Genomic DNA, 18,498 nt, shown 5'->3' with positions numbered 1-18,498 from the left:
GTGGTTCATTGGAAAAAGCTTCTGAATTCGCCAAGTATTAAAGGCAATTAAACTGCTTCATAACAGGTTTTCTGCTCATACATAGTTGATTATTCTAAATGTTGGACATAATGTTGATACGTGGAACTCAAGCCTATACGAAAAGAAACTATGACCATAAACTCTACAGCAAACTGCACAAGCACAACATGTTAATATTGAGCGGAGTGTCTTAAGACTACAGGAACCTGAGAGAGGCAAATATATGCAATTTTAGCTTGAACACATTATAAAATCTAAAATAAATTTGTATCCATAATTCGAGAAAAGCTTTCTTTGCAGATTGTTTGGAAATCTCCTCAAAGTATCGATCAACGTAAAGCATATAACTGCAAAATGTAGTAGAAAAATTTAATTTTGAACTGACACAACAAGTTTTGGTCGAGCTTTAAGAATTATACAGATATAATCCTTGTAGGGATATTAATCATCGACAAAAGTCACTGGTTTTATCCGACCCGAATCGGTTAATATGACTCATATGCATTCATGGGTCAAATGTCGATCACGATCCGACTCGAGGGCATGCGGGTCGGGTTTTCCGCGGAAGCACGCATTTCCGTCACTGCGCGCCGCGGTTCAATTTCAACCCGACCCGGTTGGTTAAGTTGGTCTACAAGCCTTATTTACCCTCATTAATACTAATCATCCACCAATCTAAACGCCGCACGGCATCCCAACAAGACGTGGATTGAACTGAAACGATCCATTCTTCTGTGCTCGGACGAAACTCCTAAATTCGTCGAGTGAGTTTGGGGATTCGTCTCTCCCCGATCTTCCTGCATTCTCCCTTCAGTTTGCACTCGCTCTTTGCCGTCATCTTTGATTTCAGTTGTTTAGACGTGAGTAATCGCCCGATTGATCGTTTGATATCCCGTTTGTAGTCAGGTTATTCTTTCCCTTTTCTTGAATTTATTATATTTTTTTCTCTTCGATTAAATTGGGCGTGTTGTTTGATGAGTTCCATAGTGACTACTAATTTCATGTTGCCGTTCTCCTTTTCGATCTAGGCGAAGAGTCGCAAATGTTTGTTTCTAGGTTTCTCCCCAGTTCCTTTTGATTGTAATAGCTATTCGTTTCGAGGAGGAAAGCTGTTTCGACCGATGCAGTGCTATTACGTTTGTAGTCTGCTAATTTGTTGAAATATGTAAACAACTGCAGATATTTTTACTCGCGCTTTTGCATATTTTGAGTGTCAAATGAATCGCTCTGTTACTGTACATGCTTATTTCTCTGTGTTTTTTCCTTTCCTTTATCGACAAATGCATTTATTTTTCATTTCTGTGATTTTTATTGAGTTCATCATATAAGTTCTTTATTGATCCAAAAAGTTGGGCTATTAAACTTGTATGTTATTCTGATGTTAGATAATTACGATCTTCAGACCCAACTCTAGCCATACATAATTAGCTTATCTGGGTAAGGTCAGCGCTTTGCTGGTTCTCTAAGCTGGTTTGTATTTAATCTGCAGAATTTATTTTCTAAGTTGATTCTTGTTCGTGCGTCATATTTGCCATTTGGTCAAGTTGATTATCTTTGGATTTAGGACCAAAACATTAAGAACTAAGCAAGTCATTTCTGTTTATGTTCTCTCATATGCAGTATATTCCAGATATCCCATAGTTTCGAAAATGAATACAGTGGCAATGCTGCTTAACTTCAGTGACGAGGAAGATGTTTAACAATGTAACTCACCCCTTTGACAAGTTTTCCATTAAGATTAGAGCTTATTGTGATGTTAGCAGCACAATATGATTGCAATATTATTTACTTGAGCACATCCTTATTTTAGTCCAAGATTTTGTCGTTACAGCGATCAGGATTGGATGAAATAGGAGTATCAGCAGCCTGTAGCCAGGACAGGATGCACATTGAGAAATTGGAAGGGGAGTTGAGGAACTGCCACCAAGAGATAGGTAGCTAAGAAGCATCTACCAAGCTCTTCTTTACTAGTTATCATCATATTCCATCAGGATAAAAATTTATCTGTTGCTTGTATGTTGATAGATAGGTTAAATGCTATTAATTTTAAACTACCAACAGTTGATCAATGATACTTTTTTAGCAAATTTTGTGTTCAGAGGTCAATATTCCTGGGTTTTGTGTTCTTGTGGATTCTCAATTTAGTGTAGCATTAACTAAAAACCATACAGAATATTTGCAGGATCAATTGAATTTGCGAAATGTAGAGGCAAATTTTATGGCTGAACATGTAGAGAGCCTTGAACTGAAGCTTGCAGGAGCTGAAAGATTAAATGATAAGCTAAGGCTGATCAGTGAGGAATTAGTGCAAGCTGATTCTCGGTGCATGATTTTGATGGAGGAATTGAAATATAAAGAGGATGAGTTGAAAAAGTCTGACTTGCAAATAGAGAACCTTGAGACATCACTTCTAGATTCACAATGTGAAATTGAGAGTTTAAAACTTGACATTACTTCTCTAGAGCAGAGATGCATTGAAGCAGAGAGACTTGGGCAACAACTTGCTGAAGAAAAAACCACGGTGGACAAGCGGTTGAACATACTTGAAACTCAGCTTCAGGAGATGCAACAGATGATTAGTTGTTTGGAAAATGAGAAAAAAACTCTGTTTGAGAGAAATGCTAAACAATATTCCCTTATTGTTGAACTTGACAAGAGACTGAGGCAAGATAGCAAAGTGGGTATCCATTTAGACAATCAACTTGATTGGAGTTTCCTGCTTAAATTAAGGGAAGAGCTTCCTTTGTCAAGAGACATGTGGTATGATTGTTTTTCTTTTGAAGGAACATTTATTTGTTATTGTCTGTCTTTTGTATATTATTCATTTGACAGCAATTGTCATCTTAAAATCTTATCACTTAGCAATAATTTATTATCTTCTATGTTTGCATTTTGAAACCTGATTACATGAATTATGTTCATGTTGATATTGGATGCAAGTTCATATTTATGATAGTTGTTCTCTTTCTCTATTACATCACTAGAAATTTGCTTAAAAATGGCAACCTAGAGTAACAATCTAATCCTTTGAAGAGTGCATTTATATCAGGTCGTGTGAGTTCATAATGCCTAATAAAATTCAATCCATGTTTGGCATGAAACACAATTTTTGAAATAGATCGACATATAGCAACAAGTGAAAATTGTTTCTATCATATGGTCAGTAAAGTTTTAGCTGGTTGATGTTGAAATGAGAGATATATGCAAAGCTTGTATTGGTTTCATAGAAATTTGTTCTGATGTCTATTGCTCTCTGTTTCTTCTTGAGGGTTCTTTTTATTCTTTTGTAGGATTTAAGATTATCAAATTTCTTATACATTAAATTGCTGCATGTTTACAATGTATGGCAAAATAAACGTCTCTAGACCAATATAAACCAAATTGAGTTTATTGAGTGGGTTGCTCTATATATGATTACATTTTTAAGGAGTCTATTTAGGTACATTATCATACGATAATCAGGCCATGCCAGTGAAAGAAGTTATAAGAATATACTGTTTGCATTTCCTTCCTTTTAGTTTGCACTTGCTATACTTTTTGTCAACATCATTGTTAGACAGAAAAAAGAGGTTAGTTGTAACACCCCCAATTAGTCCCACATCGGAAGTAGGCAAGATTGAGATTGACTTATAAGGGTTTGATGAATGTACTACTATCAACTTCAGCTTAAGCATTTTGGTCAATGGTTTAGATCAAAACAAAGTTGATAGGCCAGTTAGCTCATCAGACTTGGGTCGTGACATTTAGTATCAGAGCCGACCTAGCATTTGGGTAGGGTGAGAGAGCTTGAGTAGGAAAGGGCTACCTGTGGATGGAGTCAGAGAACTCATCACGACATTGAGCCACCACTGGGTTAAACCTCACTTGCACAATGCTAGGGTTCGATCTGGGTTATGTTGGGCCTTGACGAAGACGTCAAGCTAATTGAGTGGGGGATAGTGTAACACCCCACTTAGTCCCACAACGAAAGTCAGCAATGACTATGATTGACTTATATGGGTCTGATGAGTGCACTACGACAACTTCCGCTTAAGCATTTTGGTCCGTGGTTGAAGAACCGAAATGAAGTTATTGGCCAATTAGCTCATCAGACTCAGGTCGTGACATTAGTGCTCGGTGACTGAGTCGACGCTTGTTGTGTCACGGGGCATGTGGCATGTGTTGTCACTAATGAAATGTACTGTGCTCGAAAGGTATTGATACAGTCTACGCTGACCATTCTGTAGGTGTTGGTTGATATATAGCTACTCTACTCTTTGGCTTGTACTGACTGTTCCAAGGGTATCCCAACTGGCACAACATGAAATGATACCATATTGGAATGGTATCAACACATTGTCATACCATTAAGTAGGTGATCCTTGATTGAGATGTCATTCCATACTTGTATGATTTTGTGAAGTATAATTCAACAGCTAAGAAGGGTTTTTTACTTAACATTCATTCAACAGCTAAGAAGGGTTATTGGCCAATTAGCTCATCAGACTCAGGTCGTGACATTAGTGCTCGGTGACTGAGTCGACGCTTGTTGTGTCACGGGGCATGTGGCATGTGTTGTCACTAATGAAATGTACTGTGCTCGAAAGGTATTGATACAGTCTACGCTGACCATTCTGTAGGTGTTGGTTGATATATAGCTACTCTACTCTTTGGCTTGTACTGACTGTTCCAAGGGTATCCCAACTGGCACAACATGAAATGATACCATATTGGAATGGTATCAACACATTGTCATACCATTAAGTAGGTGATCCTTGATTGAGATGTCATTCCATACTTGTATGATTTTGTGAAGTATAATTCAACAGCTAAGAAGGGTTTTTTACTTAACATTCATGCATATATATGCAATGATCCGTTAATGCAATTGGTGTTGGGAATATTTGTAATCTTGTAGTACGCCACGTAGTTGTGTTTACATCACTATGACTGACAATCTTGGAAACTTTATTATTTATGTTGGTGCTAGTGCCTTGTTCTGCTTCTCATTGTTTTTTGGTTGACATTTACTGACATCACATTTTTCTCGGTCTGATGCATCTAATGAGATTGAATCAATTTTCAATCATTAAATTCTTGTTGTAACAAAAATGCTTTTCTTTTAAAGCACTTCTGCAGAGAATTTGGGTCCATCCTCTGCGAAACTAGCTGCTGTAACATCTCAAGATGAACATGTGAAGACTGAAATAGAGAAGATGGCAAAACAAATTCATGAATCTGATCTTCTAGTCAATCAGCTTAAGGTCTAATGATAAATAGATGGCACTCTTTGTCATCTTTGCAAATGAAGAAAGTTCATTTTGCTGATGCATTTTACTTTAATATTCTAGGAAGAACTAAGGGAAGTAAAACTTAAGGCCATGGAAGAAGCAGAAGATCTTACTCAAGAAATGGCTGAATTGAGATACCAGTTCACAGACATGCTCGAAGAAGAATCCAGACGCCGAGCTCTTGTTGAAGAAGCATCTATTAGGAGAGTTCAAGATTTGGAGGAACAGGTATAAACTATTTATTCAGACTGGCAATCCCTGAACAATTTTATATCTCTGCCTGATTAATGTGAAAATCTGGTTTCCGACTGGCTAGTTTTAGTATCTACCTATGTAGAATTTCGGCTGAGCTTCTAAACGCATTTAAGAAATTATGCTGAATTTAAAGATTGTAAGATGGATAACTTTCTTTTGTTTGAGTATTACAGGTGCAGAAAGAACAACAGAAATCTATTACAGCCCTTAGGCACTTCCGGGAAGTAAATAAACTAGCTGAAAAGCAGTCCATGGAAATTAGGAGATTAAAGACTGCACTGGAGGTATATTTCTAGTATCCCTCTGATATATATTATTTTCAGAGAACAATATTACCTATTTCTCGATTTAATCTGGTGTCCTCTGATACACTTCCTTATTTTTTTCTTCTATATCTCCTTTATTATATAAATAATGATAACATTGATTTGCAAGATGAAAATTTTCTCCTGCATGATTGTTACAGGTGAGAACATAATTATTTAAAAATTGAAAGGATATTATGTCTAGTTATAAACCTGAAGACTATGTAAATAGGGCAGCCTACTTTATGAGGAGGCTCCCACCATGTGGGAATTGGGGAGGTTTAATGTGTGTAGGCTTATGCCTCATAGCAAAGTGGTTGTTTTCATGGTTGGACTTCTAGTCACCAATACTCGCCAAATTATCCTAAAGATCTGAAGAATACTTGGCTAAAGTATCAATATATTTTATTTGTCCAAAGTAGGGATTTATTTTATGTTTTCTACTTGTTGATGTCCCATTTCTATCATGCTACCTTTTTCCTTATGCAACTTCAGTTTTTTTTTTTCTAATTAATTTTCATGCAAATGTATCTCCAACATAGTCTGCTTGCATTTGTAGCCTATGCTTGTCATTCAAATTGTTTACTGCTGGTCGTTCAAATTGTATACTATGGGTTTAATTATTTTAGAATGTTGGGTAATTATAAAATAGCATATCTAGGAAGTTATTACCATTGAGTTGAGGTTTTAGGTCACTAGGAAACATAGAATAAAAATGTTTATATCGTTAAATAATTAATGAGTTATTTTGATTGAAGTTAAAATGATAAAATTCATCTAATGTGGTTTGGACATGCCGAAAGGAGTCTCTCTATGAATCAGTTTGGTCTCAGGCCTGAAAGATCAACCACAATACTTAATTATTTATTGAAATTTTAAATGAAAAATATAGAGAAGAAGAAAGATTCACATATACTACTAATGGATTTAGAAAAACTTATGATAGAGTTTCTAGATATTTATGATCATGGGTTTTATAAAAGAAAAGTGGTAATGGTAATTATATTGACATGATCTCATGATATGTATGATAGAGTATTTAGGCTTATAGGGGTTAATGATTACGACATCAAGGGTCCACCATAAGTCCATATATTTTAACATAGGTAATGGATAAAATTACTGATTGTATACCAGGTTATACCCTTACCTTGTATGTTATTCGCTGACGATATTATTTTTACTGATAAAAAGTGTAGCTGGTATAATTTTTGAACTTGAGTTATAAAGATAAATATTAGAAACTAATGCTTTCAGATTAAGTGGGACTAAACTGAATACATAGAATGTAATTTTAGAAAAATAATAAAAGAAAATAAGCCGCATTTAAGATGGATGAAAAAGTTCCTACTAGTAAAAATTTTAACTGTCTTGTATGTGTCATTCAAAAAGAAGAAAATATTGATAAATATATTATTCATAGAGTAAAAGTTGGGTAGTGCAATCATATTTTTTCTACTAAGGGAAAAAAAAGTGGGATTTCCATGTTGAAGAATAACAAATGTTTTGATTTGATAACAATTAGGTACTTGTCCCAATAAATGATAAAACAAGAGAATATCTAAGGTAGTGATGTGAGGTGTGGTAGATGGGGACCCAAGAGATTTTGTTAGAAACAGTAAGAAGATTAGGATCAGTTGCATAAGTTATAGGATAACACAAGACTCTTAGAAATAAATAAAAAGAGATTTGAATGCTCTTGATTTGACTAGAGATATTGCGTTACCGAACTCATTGATGGCTAAAGATCTATGTAATGGACCCTAAATAGTTGGGATATCATGGCTTGTTATTCTTGTTATCATGGACATGCTGATAGGAGATTGTAGATGCACATAGTGGGTGAGGTGAGTCAAATTAATTTGGAAGATGAAGAACTTTGTTGGTAACATGAATGAAGGACTTGAAGGCTCTTAGTTTGACTAGTGATGTTCCATCAACAGAGCTCAATGACTATTATCAAATCTGCTCATTGTCTTGATTTCCTAGTGATTGAACTATCACCTCCATCATTCATGCTCCACGTTATGCACCAAGGGAGGTACAAGAACATAGAAGGGACATGGAAGGAAGCATGAATTGATTTTGTTTAATTCACTCTTCACTCTAAGAAGTCGATGCAATTTTGTATTTGATGATTTGTTGTTAGGCATTGTGTGAAAAATGTTCAATTAAGCAATACCTGTTCAGTCAAAAGGTTTCAATCTGAATTCCAGATCTATCAAATTGTGGAGGTATTTCATCAGTCCAATATGGTTTGCTTAGGATTTTTGTCATTTCAGTTGTTTCTTCCCACTATAGACCTCAGTAATGTTTGCAATTTTGCATCACAAAAAAACTTTACTTATACGAATAGTAGTTATTGTCTAATTAATATGTAAATCCAATACTGTATAGGAGTGATTCTTTTGATAAATCATCAATTTGACTCGGGTTTTTGTTTATAAATTAGTGATTTCATTATTTTAGTCAGTGCTGTAAGTGCTGCAAACACTGAGTCTTCCTGTGCTTGTTGTGGCCTGAATTAAGTGATTGACACATGAACCAACATGAGTTGAGTGAATCACATTCATTCCACTTCTTGTGAGCAAAACCTGTGCTGCTGCACAAGGTGTTTCTGGAATCCACTGCTAGGAAAACACCACATAAGCCCCAAAAGCAACCCCACAGTTCTTCACAAAGTACAATTGGCATTGAATGCTAGGAAAATACCACAAGCAACCCTACATGAAGTGGCCTAAATCAATTGATTTACTCATGAACCAGCTTGACGCGCCTGAACCACCTTAATTTTACGCGGAGTGAAAACTGTGCTGCTACACAAGGTATTACTGGCATAGAATGCTAGGTGAACACCACTTAAGCCTCAAAAGCAACCCCACCAGAAAAGGAGGCACTGGTCACTAGGATACAAGGTAATGATGTTCTTACTCTGCATATTTTACATTCAACAATCTTTTGAATAATTAATTTGCTCCAGGATCTCTAGTTGCTTTATTTACTGATTGCCTGCTAATTTGATCCGCTAAAATCAGAGGCTTGACCAGGCCCCCGGTTTGGAACCAAGTTTTGAGTCCTGCTCTTCTGGTTGTTGCAATATCAAACAGAATATTTTGGACACCGAAGCACCCAAGGAGACTGAAGCTTTAGGTGTCGTCTATGCCAACACCGAGGTAGATCACACTTTAGAGTGGCATCCTAGTGAAGCTACTAACGATGTTGAGAAGGATAAGAATGTTATCAAGGAAGATTTATGAAGGCCGAAAAAGCCCACCACTTGGTCTAATTATTGTTGTCAGTGCAGTTTGTATCTGAATCTGTGATGATAATGATCGCTGATTATTGTTCTCATGGGCACAAGGTTTGAATATAATGCTTGCAAAGGACAACGATGGTTACTGAGTGCAAAATCCTACAGATGGCTTCCTATCAGCAAATTGGTTTTGGTCGGGAAGAGGTTAGCAATTGTTTTTTCTATTGTTACCTTTTGTGGTGATGCATTATTCTTGAAAAGTGGTTGATACAACTCAAATAGGAAATCTGTTTTGGTAGAAAATTGTGTTCGTGTTTTGTATATCCTGCAAATGTTGTACATCTACTTACATGAAATGGTATTTTTAGTTAAGAATTGGATTGGGATAGAATGATTCATGAAATGGTACATCTACAAATGGCCTGACCTTATGTTAGGTGTGATCCTATGGTCGGGCTGTAGTTTCTTAAAATATAACCTGTCCAGGCTTTCAATGAACCGAGTTTATGAACTGGTATTATTCTTGATTACGTGCGGGTATGACTGCTTAAACATTTTACCGCTATTTTATGAAATAACTAATTCATTAATATATCCGAATGATGATCTAACGTTGTTATGACTTTCTAATCTTATTCAAAGAATTAATTTTTTTTACTTGAGTCTCTTATGTCTAAATGCTTGGGTCTAATATTATTTGTCATGATTTATAAACAGCCTATTAACTTTATTGAACTTCGAGAATCATCCCAAGGTATTTAAGCTCAAACTAATAGTAATATATGCATCTAGCTGTTATAAATTTATTTTGGGACCTTGCTCACTTTTGTAGTTGGATAATGAGGAGGCACATTATCAAAAATACTATTTGATCCATAATTTTTACCTCAATTAAATGTCAAATTTTTACGATCACAAATGTCATAACATATTATATTGCTCTATTATTTTGGAACGCAGTTTCTTGCTCTCCATGATTGTCTTGAGCAATTGGTTATAATATTGTTTGCTAATTATATTCTTCACAAACTTTGCTGAATATTCAAAATAAGAAAGGCTCACTCATTTTTGTTTGTTGGATGATTTTATACTCATGAGAAAACAAAAATTCTTGGAAATCAATTGATGTTCATAAAAAAATGCTTACGTTCTTTAATGATGTAAACAACAAAATTATTTTTTTAATAAAATAATTATTAGGGAAAAAAATTGTTGACATTTTTGTTAGTATGACATGGTCTTGATTCGTACGTGCGAAGTCGTCCGAAGTGGAGAGTGCTTTCTCTTGAGTCGTTACATACATGAAGATCGGAGTCGAGAGAAGCTTCTTGAGTTGATTTCTCTAACACTTAAGTTAGTACTGAAGTCCACTTCTTTAACTTTGAGTCCCTCATTTGGAGCTGAGGGTATGTTTTTATACAAGAGACGGAATGTCCCATAACGATTTTGTAAGGGATGCATAATTGACTCGAGTTGCCCCTTGAACTCTCGAGAATATTGCTATGAATATTGTACAATGGAAGTAGTTTGTAATCATACCGAACTGCTTCTCGGACTCTCGCGAATATTCTTGTGAATATTTCGTAAAGGAGGTAGTTTGATAATTAACCTGAGTTGCCCTTGGACTCCCGAGAATATTCTTGTGAATATATCTTAAGGCAGACAGCTTGGTAACCTACTCGAGCTGCCTCTTAGACTTCTATCCACGCAAGCAAGCGAGTGTTGGGTCGTTTGAGCCTTTTCCCCTATGAGCCTTATGTGGTGTTTGCATGGCGGGCAGTGGCTAGCTAATTATATATTTTCTATCATTTGTCCCCCCCCCCGGAAGGTGTGCTTCAGGACTCTTGTGTTTGAAGCATGTCGTTTAATTTTTTTAACACAGGATCATTCGGGATCTTATCTTGTGGGTTAAGTTTTTTCAAATTAGGTGTCTCGAGTATATTAGGTTTTGCCCCTCCGTCATAACAGATTTCACTTAGCGTAGGTCGAATTTTTCTGGACTCATGTGCCTCATGTGTCATTTGGCCTAATCCTCTATTGTAGCAGGTTTCTCTTCATGCTAGTTGGGTCTTCCCGACTCACACGTCTTAGGTGAATTTTGCCTTGTGCTTCCATGCTAGTGGATTTTGCTTGGTACGAGCCAGATTTTTCTCAATTCATGCGCCTTGGGTGCCATTTGGCCTGACCCTCCGTTGTAACAGATTTATTTTCATGCGAGTTGGGTCTTCTCGACTCATGCATGTTGGGCGCATTTCGTCTTGTACCTTTGCCATAGCGGATTTTGCTTAGCACGAGTTGGATTTTTTTTTACTCGTGCGTCTCATGCATCATTTGGCTCGACCTTCTGTCATAGCGGATTTCTCTTCACGCAGATCGGGTCTTTCTGACTCATACATCTCGAGCGCATTTCACCTTGTGCATTCGCCATAGTGGATTTTGCTCAGCGCGAGTCAGTTTTTTCTTGACTCATGCGTCGTAGGCGCTATTTGGCCCAACCTTTTACCATAGTAATTTTTTTTTCACGCAGGTCGAGTCTTCCCGACTTATGCATCTCAGACACATTTGGCTTTATTCCTATGCCATAGTGGATCTTCTAGTGTAGATCGTCTTTCCAACTTATGCGTCTTCTTCAGAGTTGTCCCGAGGGGACACTTGACTCAATCATGGAGGGTGCCTCCATCATAAGAGGGGAAAGTCTTCTTTCCTCGACCAGCATCTATAGTGGGAGGAGAGAGAGAGAGAGAGAGAGAGAGATTTCTCTGTATCTTCCTCGATTGGCACCTCAACAACGGTGGAATGCCCCTTCGATATGATCTTGAAGGGACACTTATGCCAATCGTAGAGGAGAGAGGTCATCCCATGTTTATAAACCTCCTGTTTAGTGGGGCTCATTCCACTGCTCGAGCCCTAACATTTTGGAAGCTTCCTTCTCGGCTCTAGTTTCGAAAGGTGAGTCAATCCTTAGGTCGTACACCATTTGGTTTCTGCACCTTAGGTCGGGATGAAGCTCTCCTCTGGCACAAGTTCTTCCCAATCCACCGATCGCTAATCGGTCGAGGTCCAAACCTTGTCCTCCTATAGTTTAGGGTAAAAGGGGTCTTGGCCTCTCCCTCGTCTAGGGGGTAACTTCTATAGACCTCAAGTTTCTTTAGGATTTAGAGTCGATGAAGAGTTCACATGATTGCAACTCAATGGTGAGCACTCCACTCCTGGAGCACTTGCAAGTCAAATCTTCTATCTCGACCGAGTTCGACCTACAGGCTCCTCGTCCTGGCCAGCGTCTGTATGATTTGACACTTGGGTCTTTGTGTTTGTCGTACGACGCCCTCGAGGCAGGACTCCGCCTTCCTCTTCACTTAGTGATAATGTCCTACCTTGAATGATGGGGCATATCATCGTGTGCACAATTCCTAGTGCTATTTGGTAGTGTTCATCGGAGAGTGTAAGCGCACCAGTATCTCCCCGACCCATAAGCTTTTTATAGCTTACTTTCGATTGTGCAAAAGGAAAAACATGAACTACTTGACCTCGGGGGGCTTCAAAATCAGTGGTGCTCCCTCGAATAATAAGAGTTGGAAGGAGCATTTCTTTTTTGGAAGTCTAGGTTGGGATTAGGGGTTCAACCCTGCCTAGTCGGCATGCTCTATTGACAATACTCATCCCCTACTGCGGATGAAGAGGGGGCCCAGGTGCTTCAACTAAGGGACATACTCTCTTCATCCAAGGCCACCTAGAAGATGGACGAGGATTGGCTAGTTGATGTGGGTCTCAATCTGGTTTCTTGAGATACGACCCAAACCCTTCACCACCTCCCTCTTTGATTTTCTATAGTTTCATGATATCAGCCCTCTTTGCAGATATGGACTTACATTCTATGAAAAAATAGGGGCATGACTCATCTTCAGGCACGACGACTACCTTAGTAGTCCTGACCTTTGTCCGTGAGGTGTTGCCTAAGTAGTTGAGTTCGGCTTGGCCCGACCATTATGCTAGCGTCAACCGATGGAAGAAGAAGTACAAGATCATTGTGAAGAGGGCACCCTGTCCCTTGAGGGGGAGAGGGCTATAGGAGCCAACTGCATGTGGAAGTCTTATTTCAATAGCATCGGAGGCTTCAAAGGGTCCCAAGAGTTCAAGGTCCCCCTCGGGACAAGGAGGGGAAAGGTCAAGGTTGATGATTAACATGTGCAGGGGGAAATCCTAGCCTTTCGCGACTTTGACAATAGCTGATCTGTCTGATCCGACCTCGGGTGCACCATTGTAGCCAAGTTGGGAGGGCTTGTAGGAGGGGCAGAAGGTGTGGGGCGATAGTGAAGCCTCATAGTAGTTTTATTGAGGATCTCTGTGTTTGGGGGTGGTGAAACATATTTATCTCTCCCCCTCGAAGGTGCTACTCAACCGAGGCTATCACAATGAGGAGCTGGTAAGCTGGGCCATAGTTGGCTTTCTCGAATGTTTTTTTTTTTTTGTTTAACTTCTCATCGCTACTTTGGTGGCACCATTTCTATGTGACGACCTTGCTTGATCAGGTATGAGATGTCAATGTCGTTATTGACCTGTAGACTCAAGAAAATGATGACCTTCAGGTAGAGGTCGAGAAGTTAAAGAAGGCAAAAGTTGACCCTTCTATCACTGCCATTGCTAAGGCGAATGCTCAGGGGGTCGAGTTGGCGTGGAAGTTGGAGGAAGCCGAGTGAGAGCTTGCTACCCTTACTAAATAGTTGGAGGTCTGGGGCAGTAACCAGGTTATGGAGGATGAGCTATTGGGGCTCGTCTGAGAACTGGACTTGGTGAAGGCACACAACTCAAAACTTGAGGGAAAGGCTATTGTGATGAAGGAGCAAGCTCGAGAGTTGGGGGAGATGTCGGAGGCCGAGCTGGGTAAGGTGCTGAGGTATCGGGAGGAGTCGGTCATTGATTACAAGGCATATGTAGGATTAGAAAAGGGCTGGAGAGGTCATGGGTTGCCTTGTACAAGTTTGGATATATGGTCGCCTTAACCTGCTTTAAGGCGAGGAATCCCAAGTTGGAGCTTGAGGAGGATTTGTTCACCGACTACCTCGAGGACCAGAATGTCCAGATGGAAAGCAAGATGCCTTTTGATGATAACCTGACTCATCGCCTTGTTCGGATGCTTGATCCATTGCCAAATCGCTTTTGAAGTTGTGATGCTAGTTCCTGGTTCTTTTTCTGTTTATATAGATCGATATCTTATTTTGGTTGTAGAGATCCAATCTGTTTAATGTAATGCTTCTTGGAGTAATGAAGTAGCGCATTCCCTTTGTTTAACATGTATTGCAAGTTTGAAGCATACCTTGACCGAACCCCGACGGGGGCCTTAAGGATAAACTTCTTTAAGTTTGAGCTATGTCATGTTCTTAGTAATGCTACACCTTCTGTTGTCCTGAGGAGATATGTCCCATCTCGGATGACTTTGATAACTTAGTATGATCATTCCCAATTTGGTGTCAGCTTACCTCAGGATCAAGTTAGGTCACTTATCTTGACCTTGCAAAGCACCAGGTCTCCCAACTAAATTCCCCAAGGGCGAATGTCTCAATCGTAGAGCTTGGCCATCACCTTCTTATATCTCAGTATTCGTAGGTGTGCAACTGCTCGGGTCTTATTAACTAGGTCGAGTCCAGCTCGAAGTCCTGCCTCATAGGTTTTCTCATTGAAGTTTTCGACATGAGGGGTCAGGAAGACTATGTTGGGTGGCAAGACAGCCTCGATACTGAAGGCTAAGCTGAATGATGATTCTTCCAATTCGGTCTTAGGTGTCATTTGGGAAGCCCAAAGGATGCATAGCAACTCGTCGACCTAGGTACCCTTTAATCCGATGACTTGCTTTCTGAGATATTTGAGAATAACTCGGTTGGTGACCTCAACAAGACCATGGGTTTGAGGATAAGCCACCGAGTTGAATCTTAGCTGAATTCCATAAGACTGATAGAATTCTCTGAATTTCAAGTTGTTGAACTAAGTCTTATTATTTGTGATGAGGGCCTTTACGATCTCATGCAAGTGATGATATTCTTTCATACAAATCCCTCAACTTGTTTCTCAGTTATTGATGCCAATGACTTGACTTCTATCCACTTCGTGAAATAATCAACCCCCATGATAAGGAACCTTCGTTGGCCCGAAGCCGATGGGAAGGGCCCTACCTCATTTGGGTGAATCACCGCCCATAATCAATCGGGCTCAAGGGGACTACTAGTTGACGTGGTATCTGTTAGAGCTAGCCCCAGGAAATTTATCACAAGGTAATTTTGGCAACCCAACAAGACAATAAAATGGAAAGAATAAAAGCGAGACAAGAACATCAGAACACCATATATACGTGGTTCGATCAATTGACTTTGACCTACATCCATGGACGAAAGAGGAGCAAATTACTACTACAAAAGAGAGACAATTACAAATGCCTTAGGAAGATGTTCCTAGGCCATAAAACACCCGAAACTACTAAACAAGAAAAACCAAACTATAAGTACCAAACTATAAGTCCAAACTATTTACTGAGTATGGACTTAAACCAAAGCAAACACTTAGGTTTTTCTTGTGGTGCCACTTATGGTACCTCTTGTGGTGCATCTGTGATGCCACTTGTGGTGCCTCTGACTTTAAAGCCCAAGCCCTTATTTATAGTTCCAAGACGAGACAACAAGTCTGATTTTCCCGATGTGGGACTATGGGACTTGCCAAACTAACAAATCTCCACCTTGGCTTGTCCCAACAAAACTTGCTCCACCTTCTTCACAAAAGCCCCAACGGGCAATCATCAACAATGAATACCAACCAAGTCCAAGCACTGCTTGAACTTGTAAACCGGAAGAGGCTTCGTAAGCATATCAACCGAATCGTCCTTCGTATGAATTTTCTGAACAAGGACCTTTCCCTCAGCAATAGTGTCCCATCTGCATCCAACAATTTTCTTATCCGAAGGCGGCTTCACAAGATCCCAAGTTATATTCTGATGAAGAGATTCTATTTCTTCATTCTTCGCAATCAACCACTTAACGAAATTATCATAAGAAACTGCATCTGAGTAGGTAGTAGGCTCACCAACTTCACTTGTTTCTTCTGCAACAGACAAAGCATATGCAACCAAATTTGCATACCTTTGTGGTGGTCGAATATTTCTCCGTGGTCTATCCTTGGCTATGGAATATTGCTCTTCCTCTGGAACATCTGTGTCAGTAGACTCGGGACCACCTACTGGCATTCTTTGAGTAGAAGAGTTCGACTTAAAAGAATCTGAACTACCAATCTCAAGCTCCACCTGCTTCTGCGTACTATCATTTGTACAACTAGTAGAATCCTCTTTGGAAGATAACATAAACAATTCATCAAAATTAACATCTCTACTGATTATAAATTTTGGGCATTTAGGATCAGAACACCATAATCTGTATCCTTTCACCCAAGAGGCATACCCAAGGAAAATGCACTTTTTAGCCCGATGCTCTAATTTTCCTTCATTTACATGTATGTATGCTGGACACCCAAAAATTTTAAGATCAGAATAATTAGCAGGAGTACCTAACCAAACTCCATTATTGATGCCAACACAGATATAAAGTAACGTTGCTTGGTATCTACGTCGACATCAATGTAGATGCTGAACGATGCTCTACGTATGCATTAGCGTCAACACAATTGTTGAGTAACATTAATACAGATGCAAAGCGTCGATATCTACGTCATCCACTTCCTCCTCTTCCTTTGTCTCACCGTCGTTCTCTCTCTCTCTTTATCCACAACAACCACCCATGACCCCCACCAACATCATCATTCACCACCACTAAAAACATAATTATGACATTAAAATTATTATTTTTATCTATTTTTATACTTTCATCGATAAAATCAATAACATTAGAGTAAATAAAATTATGTTTTATTTTTATAACTATAAGAATTTCAATATAAATTTTTTAAACCCAACAATCAGAATGTTCAAAATGTCTAACTACCTAAGATAATTTATAATTAACCCTTGAATTTATGTGAAATCACATTACTCATCATCAATTTCAATAGTTATTCTAAACTTAGCAAGAAGAATCCTTCTTTAGAAACCAATCTTGGATCATCAAATTGAAAATGCATACACCAAACTCCGAAACATAAAGAAACACCACAATATTCATCTAACCTCCCCTCCCCAAAAGAAAAGAATAAGACGGAACAGAACAACATATCTCATCTTCAATGGCGTCAACGTTTTAAATTTCATTTTTTTACCCTCCTGGTGTGATCTTTGCACTGGATGCTCATGGAAGGCAGCGGACGTAGTCGAAATCAGATAAAGCTCTGTGGGGACACCACGACCCAGGTCACAATCATGGCTGTTTCTATCGTCTAGGAGACGCTATAAACATTCCTCTGGAAGTAATTCCATCTTGTTCTACAGTATATTTTCCTCCCGCTTCTCCAAGTCTACTTCCCTAAAAAGTCCTTTGAACAACAGAACTAATAAATAATGCATGGTAAGTTATGAATATAATACATGACAAAGTTGCTTATGCTCAAAGTGAATTTTAGATCAAAGACATCAGAATAGATATTTCATTCACATAGCCAAAAGAATAAAAATGAGGAAAAGAAACTTGTATTTTATGATTGAATTGTTCATAAAAGCTATGGTTCTTCAGAATTATATAAAGTAAACAAAAGACCAAGGGAAGCATTGAAAATAGAGAAAATTCTATCCAGTTGCCTACATCAGCAGCCTGCAGTTTAACTTTCTTTCTCTCTTCATATTCTTCGGATTACATCAAGAAAAATAGCTATTAGGCCATTTATGAGGTTTACAATGAAATAGTTAAGTCAAGCCGCTTAAAATGATGTTCCTGAAATCATACAGCATTATAAATGATGCTACAGAGCTAATGGCTGAAAAATGTTAGAACGCTGACCAGCTCTAGGATGCAGCATTTCAATGAAGTTTTCCGATCTTCATTGCTCGTTTCTCGAATAAACACTACTAGGGTAAGTCAAATGCTTCGACTAAGAGATATACTCTCTTCCTCTAAGGTAGTCCAAAAGATAGATGATGGCTGGCTGATTGATACAAGTCTCAGCCTAGCTCCTCGGGGTATGACCCGAACCTCCCATCGCTTCACTCCACCTCTCTTTTCAATCTTTGGTCTTATAATTTGAATCTTATATAGGCATAGATATACACTCCTTAAAGAGGAAGGCCCTTGGCTTATCGATGAGCACAATAAAGCCCCACTCGACCTAGGTTGTAGCTCGTAAGTCATTAGTAAAGGCGGACTCACTTCGGTCTGATCATCATGGCAACAATGACAAATCATGAAAGAAACATTAGGTTGTCATGAGGAAGGTCTTCTAACCTTAGAGGAATGATGCACCTAAGGAGCCA

General features: G+C 38.7%; 1 protein-coding gene across 3 annotated transcripts; it reads left to right on the top strand.

The window, feature by feature from the left end:
- The first annotated feature begins 69 nt into the window (after nt 1-69).
- LOC135679609 (uncharacterized) lies at nt 70-9,602 on the top strand. Of its 3 annotated transcripts, XR_010515307.1 has the most exons (8): nt 70-1,725; nt 1,853-1,955; nt 2,193-2,781; nt 5,129-5,264; nt 5,352-5,519; nt 5,720-5,830; nt 8,618-8,766; nt 8,887-9,023. XR_010515307.1 is itself a non-coding variant. In XM_065193557.1 (7 exons), exons 1-7 carry the CDS (start codon nt 1,714-1,716, stop codon nt 9,106-9,108), a joined length of 1,341 nt encoding a protein of 446 aa, XP_065049629.1. In that variant the 5' UTR covers nt 70-1,713; the 3' UTR covers nt 9,109-9,602. The 3 variants fall into 3 exon arrangements, 2 of the variants coding, with proteins under 2 accessions (XP_065049629.1, XP_065049630.1); XM_065193557.1 differs by lacking the exon at nt 8,618-8,766 and having other exon boundaries at nt 8,887-9,602; XM_065193558.1 differs by having other exon boundaries at nt 8,618-9,020.
- Nucleotides 9,603-18,498: the final 8,896 nt, after the last annotated feature.

Source organism: Musa acuminata, chromosome BXJ1-7 (genome assembly GCF_036884655.1).
Source record: "Musa acuminata AAA Group cultivar baxijiao chromosome BXJ1-7, Cavendish_Baxijiao_AAA, whole genome shotgun sequence".
In the NCBI taxonomy this organism is placed as follows: Eukaryota; Viridiplantae; Streptophyta; class Magnoliopsida; order Zingiberales; family Musaceae; genus Musa; species Musa acuminata.
The sequence above is the reverse complement of the archived record's forward strand: the minus strand, read 5'-3'. Positions and strand labels throughout refer to the sequence as shown.

Coding starts and splice junctions, on each gene's coding strand:
- LOC135679609 (XM_065193557.1), top strand. Junction 2,782..5,128: donor CCTTTGTCAAGAGACATGTG/GTATGATTGTTT, acceptor TTTCTTTTAAAG/CACTTCTGCAGAGAATTTGG. Junction 5,520..5,719: donor TTCAAGATTTGGAGGAACAG/GTATAAACTATT, acceptor TGAGTATTACAG/GTGCAGAAAGAACAACAGAA.